Consider the following 11,262-nt stretch of genomic DNA (forward strand, 5'->3'; position numbering starts at 1 on the left):
CTGAGCTGAACTGAACTGATTGGAGCTGAATTGAACTGAGCTGAATAGCTTAAATGAATATTTTATAAGAGAAGAAAATTAGAAGCTGAACTGAACTAAACTGAAATGATTGAAGCTGAACTGAACAGAAATTAAGCTGAAGTGAACATGCTCTTAATGCTCTTAATGTATACGGGTTAATCAACATGTTTATCATAATTTCAAATTATGTTTACTAAACAAATATTTTTATGATTGATCTCAAACTTGCATAAATATATTGTTCTCGTGCCCTTTAACTTAATGAAAGGGTTCTTAGGGAATTCACCAGCATAGTTCAATTCTAATCTGATTGGTTAGCTAATATAAATATGTTTTTTTTTTTTTTTTTTTTTTTTTTTTTTTAAGAATACTATGTCGACTTGTTAACATAGAATGTATGACAGTGCGTTTTCTTTCTGACCAATTGACCACTCATTCATTTTATATAGTTTTTCAAATTTTCGTTCCTTATGTCTTCATAATCTCCTTATTCTACTTGCTATAATAAAATTCGAGTAATGTTGCAACTATTTGTCTTTAACTTTTTTTAATTCCACTATCCCTTTTTCCTCTTTAAAATAGTTCACTCCTCCCACATAACTATGTTTTAAAACCTGTAATTGATAAAGTACAAACATTAATCAAAAGTAAAAACGTTTCAACTAATATGAAACGAAAACAATATATGGATTATGTGAGGATGACCCAAATTTTATAAGCCCATTATTTTGGTGGAGTATTGTACATATTTTAGAGGCTTTCGAAAATAATCAAGCAATGTCATTACTTGCTCTTGATTTCTCTAGAATTATCCTACTTGAATGTCCTAGAGCATTATTGACATTGTAAGCTATTAGCTAGAATATAATACATGGTTCGTGAATTTTCTAAAACATTATGGATACAAGAATGATGGAGGAATTTCTATAATATTCCATCCATTTTTTCCAAGCTCCATTTACATCTATAAATATAGGTCATAGGCATTCAATCATTGAATACAACTTAACACAAGAAGCCATACCATACATAAGCCTTCCTATATACTACACCTCATTGTATTATTTACCTTTTTTAATAATCCACTATTCTCACTTTGTAATACTCCTTAGAGAATAATATAGAGAGAGTTATATTGTAATATAAACTCTTGAAGGGATACTTGTACTCTCCAATTTTTAAATACTACCTCCGTCAAATGTTATGTGCAATTTTGGGGTATTATTTGTGAAATATAAAAAAATTCCAAAGTTGCACATAACATTTAACGGAGATAGTAGTAGAATAAAAGTGCTCGTTATTACATAAAATATAAAAGTGCTCGTTATTGCCTAGGGTGACACTTGGGCGGGTGTTGTTATTATTCTAGAGTTTAAGACTTGAATGTTAGTGTCAAAGAAGTGGTCACTTGTATTGCTATCCTACAATTTCTTTTAAAGTAACAAGTAATGGTACCAGAATCTAAGTGCAATCTGATATGGAGCTAAATATGTATTGTTTTGTGACTTGTGAGTCATAACCTCATAAGTTTATATCTGTTTATAAGAATGATATAATAAACTTGTTATAATCATACAATATCTAAGAAATATGGAGCCAATTGGGGCTTGAGGGTGTCTTACAAGCTACAACAACATAGGTGAATAATCAATAATGGAGTTTGTTTACCTTTGCTTTCTTGTTTTGGTTCGCTTGTATTTTGAACTGCCATCGTATTTTGTGGATTTTCACTGTAAATTTTGATAATAATGTCTCCAACTTGGGTTCAGTTACTGACAGGTCTTTTTTAATGCGCAGTAATCAACCAAATCTGATTGTGTGTGAAGCTTGATTTGAGTATGCGATCTTGATATACATGTAATTAAGACATTTCGCAAGTATTAAGAATGTTGTATCAATTATTCAAAAAAAAAAATGTTGTATTCAACTTGCAAATTCTCTCCTACTGGCTACTGAATACCTAAGTAGAATTTCATGTGAGGTATTCTTTTTGGTAGTCAACTAAATGATCGCATAGTGTTTCTATTTATTTAAATGTATGTAAGGTACTTTGGTGAGATCGTCTAACATATACTTTTAGTGAGACTGAGTGCTACATTAGGTCGTTAGCCAATTTGTGCTTTTGGCTTTTACATGCATGTTGCCTATAAGAAGTGTTGGGAATATGCACATCTCAAGTCCTACATGGAAGAAATAAGGAAGAGAAGAGCTCTTTATTAATGAGATGTTCACTACACTAGTATACGGCCTTTTAGGAAGGAGCCCAAAAACAAAACCGTTGTTGCCTGAGAATGGGGAAGGAAGGTAACTTTGTTGCAGCTTCAAAATCCAACAAAGGTCCTGCACATTGCTATACTGTGCTCTATGTTATGTTCCTCAACCCTTTTCATTTTACCATTTATATTGATGACACTCATTACATACAACTTAGAAGCTATACAAAATCCCTTTTTACAGGCTAGTTGGTAACATAAACATATAGTCTCCTCTGAAGTCCTGTTACCAGGCATATAACACCAATCGTACAGCTCCTAAACAAGGGAGAGCGAAAGAGCTTGCGTCTTTTCCAAAAGCCCGACAGAGTTGCAGCAGATAAAAAACATTCAGTTTGCTTATATGTGGATGCCAATTCTTTGAGCAACCTGAATCCAAAAAAGTCGGTTTTAAGAAGCAACATACTGTATGTGGATTTCATTGCTGTCTATTTTCCTATCATATGGTCCATATGAATAAATTTTCTCTACCTTTTCTTTTCTAAGCTTTTCCCAAAGTTAACCCTTTAATTAAAGGAAAGCATACCCTCCACAAGTGATATGTCTTTATCAGATTGCAAAGTCTTGCTTGAATTGAACATATTGAATAATTGATAACTTATCAAAGTCCAATAGCATTTTAAATTCAATTTTTTTTTCTCCTAAAAAATCTAAAATCTTATGGATATAACATAGTCTTGCATTCATGTGGATGGAACGATACGCCGCACCATAACTCATCCTTAACCACAAACAATGGAATTTGTAAATTATTAAAGATATTGTTTTGTCCGTTTTAAAATATAGAGGAAAACATAATTGTACAAGCGACTAAATTAGCATATTGAAAATTTTTTTTTAGTAAGGTTATTCTTTGAAATTAGGACCCATACCCTACCTGTCTATTCCCCTTTTTTTTTTTTTTTGGTTCTCTACTTGTTTAACCTCCCTAATCTCCGCGTTAATCTCATATGTTATTACACCGTTATGTTTTCTAGGACTGAAATAAAACTAGACATGGAGTTAAGGAATTAGTGACACATTAGAAGAGCAAATACCTCTTGGAAAGAATGGACCTCGCTTCCCCAAAGCCACGCGTCACAGCCTGCATCTCTAGCACCCCATATATCGTTTCTACGATCATCACCAACATGAACAGCATCCTCTGGGTTTACACCCAGAAGATCACAGGCCTTCAGAAATATTGTTGGATTTGGCTTCTCAGCAGCAACCTGTTTTCAATATTTCACAGAGATGCACTTCTATCAGTTACAGTAAAATCACATTTAGTGAACACTAAAAAGGCAAACCAATAAGCCTTCTTACTTCAGCTGACACAGCCATAGCATCAAACCAATGCTCACAATCCAGAGCCCTCAGTAGAGGCCTTAACCGAGTATCAAAGTTTGAGACAACGGCCACTTTTACACCAGCATTCCTCAGAGCCTGAAATACTTTCCCTGCATTCGGGTCACAAAGCTGCCATGCCTGAAATTAAATGCATAACATCAGCATTGATCCCAAATACGCGTGTAAGTTAGACTATACACATTTAGACATAGAACAAAAGAGCACTAAACTGATTATTTCCCTTAACACACCTTCTCAGTCATAAAGTAGTTGTATAGCTCTTCAAAGTACTGAGCATTCGAGCAGCCTGTGGAAGACGAAACAATGTATTGCCAGAATGGTCTGCCATCATCGACGTATCTGCACAGAGAAGGTTCATCATGATTAATCCCCGTACTTCAACTGGTTAAACATACTATTTTCATCTTTAGTTAATGTAATCATTGTAAACATCCATCACTGTCATAAAATGGGATATCAGGACCACAATGCATAGTGTTAGAGCCATCAAAATCCACTTATAGTGTAACTTTTGCCTTTTGTCAAATTAGAGTTGTTTAATTATTAAAGAAGTTTCTTTCTTTTATGTATTTTAATCTTAATCATGAAAAACTTGAATTATAATATAGATAAGAACGACAATAATTCCACTTTTAGTTGAATTTTAGAGGTTCGGGATAAAATGACATCTGACATGTACAATTACAATTCAAGGGATATAATATAAGCCTTCTTTTTACCATGTAATCAAGTTTTCATCAATTAGTAGTATATGAAAGTAAATTGACTAATGAACTATTGAATTACATCCAATGTCCAAACTTAGGATAGATTAGAACTTAACTTTAACTTTTTTCAAACAAAAGGGAGGGCAAGAGGGGGCTACCGGGATCAGATTCAAGAATAGGGAGGTAACGGAAAGCTTCCGTGGTACCTCCTTCCTAGATCTAGCGAATTTTATTCACACTCGTACTGTTTAAACAACGGTGTGTAAACACTACGAGTGTGAATTTTATTCGAATATAGCAAAATCAAAATCGAATGGATGAACTTTTCGAATATGTACCCTAGATCGAATAGAATAAAGTTATCCAAGGTCTATTATGTAGTGTGACAAAGGAATCAATCAACATTATTAACACTTGAAAGATTCCTCTTTCTTATAATTAGTAACAAAGGAATCAAAATCATCCATTAATAAGAAGTACTCCGCAACAAAAAGAAAACTAGTTCAACTGTCCACATGTGGCATCAAATAAATTAATCAAGTACACTGCTACCGTGAATCTTGCAGAAGAACTTGTTACGGGGTATATTTTATTCTTTTTAGCCAGTTTCACATCTTTCCAACTACATTTTGGATAAGGTTTCACGAACGCGAAAATCGATGATAAAATGATAAATAAACTATGGAGTACCAATTAACATTAGACATTGATACGTACCATGACCTAACGTGTTAGAGTGTTAGTAACCCTCACACTTCTTTTCCATTATTTGGAAGGGAGGTCAGCAGTGTCGCATTTTAAGGATCGACCAAACATTTTCCGAAAATATAAAAATTTGAGGGATTCTTGGACTCTAACTATTGGAGTCATTTCAGCGCACATTGGTATTTTACATGATATCATTGAATAAGGTGGTTGGTATCATAGTGATACTATCTAAACTATAATGAAATACCAACATGTGTTATGACATTATTTTTTTCAAGTACGGTAAAAGTAAATGGATGATTATGTCCCTTATTAAGAGCAGTTAGAGTCCTAGAATTCCTCTAAAAATTTGTGTATACGTGCTGTATTGTTTCTTAGCACACAGAATTCAGATATATGGTCCACATAACAGAAATATAGAAACTACCACAAATACAATACTGCAACTCTGCAATTCATGACTCTCATGAGTCATGACACATCAATAACAAAAATTGTAAAATAAGAAGAAATATTTCAAAAAATAAATGTAATGAAATACAGTAAATTAAATAAATTCATTACTGTATATAAGAAAGAAAAAAAAAATAAGGGAAATACCTGAGACGTGATCTTCCCCAAGGTTGACCATAAGCCCATCTGTATCTATTCAATATTTCATCCTCTGAATATTTCACTCCATACTTTTCTCCCATCTGCCTGTATATCTGCATCCAATTACATTACTCTTATAAATCATCCAGAAAATTAAAATAAATAATCAAAAATGTAATAAATTAAAAATTACTTTTTTTTAGGCAATAAATTAAAAATTACTAATGATAAACATTAATCTAATTTGTACCTAATAATACAACACCTAATTATTTCTTTAGTCCATTTTCAATAAAATAGTCACCAATAATGCAGCACACTCACTAATTATAAAAAAAATGCTACTCATATCTCATGACCAATAATTTAGACGGGTTTTAATTTTTTTAAATGCAAATTACATTAGTTAATCATAATGTCTCATAAATATCTTAACACACTTCATGTGTTAACAATGATTTGCAATGCCTTAGCTTTGTGACTAGTGTGAAACCCATACATTATAATGCTTAAAATTGTACCAAATGTTATGATCAATCAAATAAAAACAGAGAAAGTATAGTACTATAACAAAATGGAATTGTAGTCCTAGTACGTCTAGGCCAGGGTCCGTGCTCACGGACCCTGGCCTAGTTGGAAGTAAAAATTGATGAATAGAATACGACGAATGGCGAAAGCATAGTACAATATAAGAAAAAGACCTGAGCAGTGGGTTGAGCAGGTACAAGGAGAGTGCCAACAGCATCAACAAAAAGAGCTTTATGAGTAATATTTCCACCATACAATGACTTCCTATAATCTTCATAATCTTTCAACCAAAACCCCATTGATTTTGATCCCACCTCCGTCGCTGTCGCCGCCGCTGATGATCCCCAGCATTTTTGTTGGCCTAAACTTGTGTTGATGATGCTTTTGCTGCGGCTTCTCTGTAGTATTTGTGAGATTATTTTGTTTCTTACAACCATTTTTTTTTTTTTAGAGAATTTGGTTGAAGTTTTCAGGGAATTATATTTATCTCTCTTTTTTTTTTGTGTGTGCTAAGAGTTATTATGGTTGTTTTTGAGAGAGAAAGCTAAGGGAAGAAAAACAAATGGTGATCTAAGGAACAATAATATAGGCTGTTAGAAAATAAAATGGCCTTACAAGTGCAGTGGTATTACGAAAATGCCCTCGGGATTGAAATGGATAAGTTTTTTCTATTTTGTTATTTTTACTTGGCTCAATTTTTGACTTTTGTACTAGTTACGTATCCTTCTTTGACTGACTTTTTGTGATTTATATACTACCTCTATTATATATTATCTGCAACGATTAGATATTTTTTCTCTCTATTTTATGTCAAATGGATTAGGTGGGGATGGATATCCAACTGAGGGGTGGGGTGGGATGGTTTTGGAGTTGTACCCGGTGGGGCGGGGATGGGGATGAAAATTGGACCCGCCGCGGGGATGGGGTTGGGGATGGGGATGAAAATATTAGGTGGGGATGGGGATGGGAAGACCAACATCCGCCCCGCCCCGCCCCATTGACATCCCTAAATTTAACCCAATGAATCACCCAAATATGACTCGACTCGAAGTTGACCCGACCCGAAGTTGACCCGAAAATTGGACCTGAAAATTGACCCGACCCAAACTGACCCGACCCGAAAATTGACCCGACCCGAACTCGACCCGATACCAGACCCGACCCAATTATCCGTCGACCCGAAATCAACCCGAAACCCGAAATGGCCCAACCCGACCCGAACTTGATGATAACCTTTTGACCCAACCCGACCCATACCCGACCTGAATGACCCATTTGCCAGGTCTACTTGTAATACAATAAACGAAGTGTATTGTATTTCCTTAGTGGCTAGATTACCCATCCTATTGCCCTATTGGGAATCTGCTGGCTGCTTTTCTTCGCATTCCCGCTTCTTATTTGGATTTTAGTACGAGATATACGGGTGATTAGGTTTCAGTCCCCTCCTAGTATATGATTAATATTCATTAAACTGTTGGAACAATTATAGATATATAAATGTGCTTATGAGTTCATATATGAGGTTTATATAATTATATTATGGTAGAAGTTGAGGAGAATTAGTATAAGGATTATACTTGGGGCGTTTGGTATAGTAATTTTAGTTGTAGGAAACGGATTCAATCAAGCGTTTCCAATTCTAGTTGTTTGGTATGTGTTAAAAGTAACAAATACCCTTTCATAAGGGTAACAAAATCCCCCAATTTGTTACCCTTGACAAACTAGTGGAAACAAAATACGTTTCCTTGCTCAATCACTAACTACTCAAATTGTTTCCATTCCACTAGAATACCAAACATATACTAAAGGTAACGTTTATCATTACCCTTTCCCCTACTTTTTAAAATCTTTTCCGTTTCATTTACAATATTTATACCAAACACCTCCAGAGGTATGGCAAAGCAAGATGTGGGCAAGGGCACCCTATAGGGCAAGCACGAGTGACAATCAAAGGCAAAAATGCTGAATTGTTTTTAAGTTTCTATTGTTGCACAATGTAAAATCATGTATGCTTGATTTTTGTTGTCAGATCTGTGGGTGTTGGTAACTTTGTTTATACAAATTATTTTTGCTGTATTTTGAGTAGAAATGAAGAATAATGATTTGTTATGGTATTTTTAATTTTCATTAAATACGGAGTATATTGTTTATTCTTGCAATTTGTGTAACCTTTTTTTTTTTTTGGCTAGCATTGATATCAAAGGGTGACTGCTCCTTGCTGATCAGTGTGCTACAATGCTCTTCATTAAAAATATATTGTTTACTATTATTTTCATTTGGTGAATATAAGTGAAAATAATAGTAATACATCAATTATTCAATTTGTATGGGAAAAATTTCATGTCAATGTCTAGTGTATTAATTTCATCCTCAAACATATGTTAGTCTTCTATATTTATTACAGTAGTTTATTTTTTGTACTGTAACCAAATTCTTTAAGGCTATACCTGGGTGCATATTTTGTTCTCATTTTGATGATTGTTATTCATTTAATCATCAAATGAAGAGTAGAAAATAACATTGGGTTAATTAGGTGCACGATACATTCTGGTGTATATAACAATTTTTATTCTAAGGCTGCATTCAATATTTTTTGGCAAATAGTAGAATTATTAAATAATAGATTGAAGGTAAAGGGTATAATTTATTTTGTTTAATGAATAAAGCAGAAGTATAAAAAAATAAGAACACGCCCAAAAGTAAAGAAGGAAGCAAATTCAAAGTGAAATTGTAAGGAGTATATCAAGTATGATTTTCAATTTAATCTAATATGGAGTAATCAAAGAATTATGAATAATGGCCCTCTACATGACTACATATTTAAAATACTATATATTCAAATTCTCTATCATAGTAACCTAATAATTACTAATTAACCAATCAATTAAAAAAACAAGAATCGATTGATTGAAACATCAAATTTATAAATAAACTTTATCTAACTAGACATCCAATAAGATCAATCTTCAAAAAATTCAAGTAGTTGTTTAGTGATTAGTGGCTCTTAGGTGTAGATGGGAAGATCAAAAGTCGTACATGCTTAAAGTCAAGCATCACCACAAATAATTTTTGGAAATTTTAAACTTTTTTTCTTAAAGATACACTATACTTATGTGTGTACAACCATACATGTAACGATTATTATCAAGGATCACACGTCTACTCCCCAATAAGACTTATTACGAGAATATATAATTGGTATTTTATACGAGTATATATTATGTGTAACAGTTATCGATAGATATTTAGGTCTTAGTTATCATCAAGTACGATCTTTGACCTCTTACGATAAATCATTGCAACCTTTGGAGTTAGGGCTTTAGAAAGGTGGGAATGAAGAAAGAGGATGAGAGAATCCCAAAACCAAAATTGCATTCGGTTGGATTTGAATATGTAATCTTAAGATTACATGAATTAAAGATTATACTTCGTATATTCTAACATATGCAGTATGAGGTATATGTTACACCAGTTAAACAAGCTAAGTTTGATTACCATCATCAAATTCATAATACACGCCATATCATAGCCTCATAGGCATAGCAATCCCAATATTTTATGATGTACAATTGTACATACACTAGATTGAAAATTTAATAATGAATCTAAAATTTGTACGTAGCTAACATTTAATTAAATACAAGGGGCAAAACAATTATACTTCATGATAATAATTTATGACCAAATTTCAAATTAAGAAAATAAGGCTTGTGATGCAATCCAATTATATCATTAGTTCAAAAAACCCGTATAAGTTTATTTAATTTTGTTTTAGATTATTATATTGGAGTCATTAGCATCATCATTATCATAACCTCGCCGTTGTCATTGTCATTGTCATATAATATCAAAGCAATCAAACTCACTTTTATTGTCATCACTTGAGTCTTAAACTAAGGTTATCACATGGGATTTTTGGATGGAATCGATCGATCTCAGACTTATTCAACAATTATTTCATGTGATGGCGTTGTTCAATATTGATGAATATGTATTTAAATAAATCAACGTGTTTTGTTAATTAAATTAACGTGTTGTGTAATGTATTCATATGCCTTCTGAACATCTCTAGACTCCCTTTCTTTCTCGATCTTGAGAAAATTGAATCTTTCCTCTGTTTAGTTGTACCATTTTGGTTTTTATGTTGGTTAATACACGCATAATTTTTAATATTATATCTTTAATCATAAATAACGTACATAATGAATATGTATATGGAACGTTACTAATTTAGCGATTGATAATATGAATGAATACGAGTCCAACATTGATTGTAAAATAAAACTTGTGGACAAGATTAGCTAGACCACCATCAGGGGCAACCGCCATCTACTAAAAGTCAAGTAGGCGTTTAGTGCCAAAAATAAAAAATACTACGTGAATTTGTATGTGGTTCCTAGTATAGTGAAAAAAATGGGTTGGACACATTTAAGCATCACCACAAATTATATATGAAAACTACTACTTTTACGAAGATTTTGAACTTATTTATGTTACACATTTGACATGACAATGATATATCTTGCTTAATGTCGTTGAGGGACCTTTCTCTATCCTAATCAGTTCACTGAAACATTCATTTGTTATTAAGTTTCGTACTCCGTATATGTAACACATGTACATGTTAATAAACCTAATTAATATATCAATTACTATGCTTAATTAATGATTATTATTGGACTATGATATCATGTGTTGGATGATAAAACCCTTACGTACTTCACAAAATTAGCAATCTCATTATGATCAAAATTAGACTATATGTACAATATGCAAGTAGCGCCTTTTTTGTACCCAAATAACCTAATGAACCAACTACTCAGATCTACTTATATGTATATACTTCCTCCGTTTCTTTTTAGTTGACAAGTTTCTTTAGTCACGTTTGTCAATGCACTTATTCAATCATTAATATCTTTAATTATCAATAAGCAAAAATTATAAAAAAGTTGATATTTTGAAAGTATATAACGTGACGAATCTAACAGCATCTCACATGATTATATTTTTCATTATGTATAAAGCACAAAACACAGTCAAAGGGATGTGTGTGAATAGTGCTAAAGTCAAAACGTGTCAAC

General features: G+C 32.8%; 1 protein-coding gene across 1 annotated transcript; it reads right to left on the reverse strand.

Moving 5' to 3' along the window:
* Positions 1 to 2,215: 2,215 nt before the first annotated feature.
* Positions 2,216 to 6,715, reverse strand: LOC145632307 (uncharacterized). Its single transcript, XM_081684646.1, has 6 exons — positions 6,355 to 6,715; positions 5,660 to 5,766; positions 3,875 to 3,983; positions 3,600 to 3,761; positions 3,332 to 3,505; positions 2,216 to 2,663 (listed from the first exon to the last, which is right to left on the reverse strand). Exons 1-6 carry the CDS (start codon positions 6,616 to 6,618, stop codon positions 2,634 to 2,636), a joined length of 846 nt encoding a protein of 281 aa, XP_081540772.1. The 5' UTR covers positions 6,619 to 6,715; the 3' UTR covers positions 2,216 to 2,633.
* Positions 6,716 to 11,262: the final 4,547 nt, after the last annotated feature.

The sequence above is a fragment of the Chenopodium album genome, chromosome 5 (genome assembly GCF_948465745.1).
Source record: "Chenopodium album chromosome 5, dcCheAlbu1.1, whole genome shotgun sequence".
NCBI lineage: Eukaryota > Viridiplantae > Streptophyta > Magnoliopsida > Caryophyllales > Amaranthaceae > Chenopodium > Chenopodium album.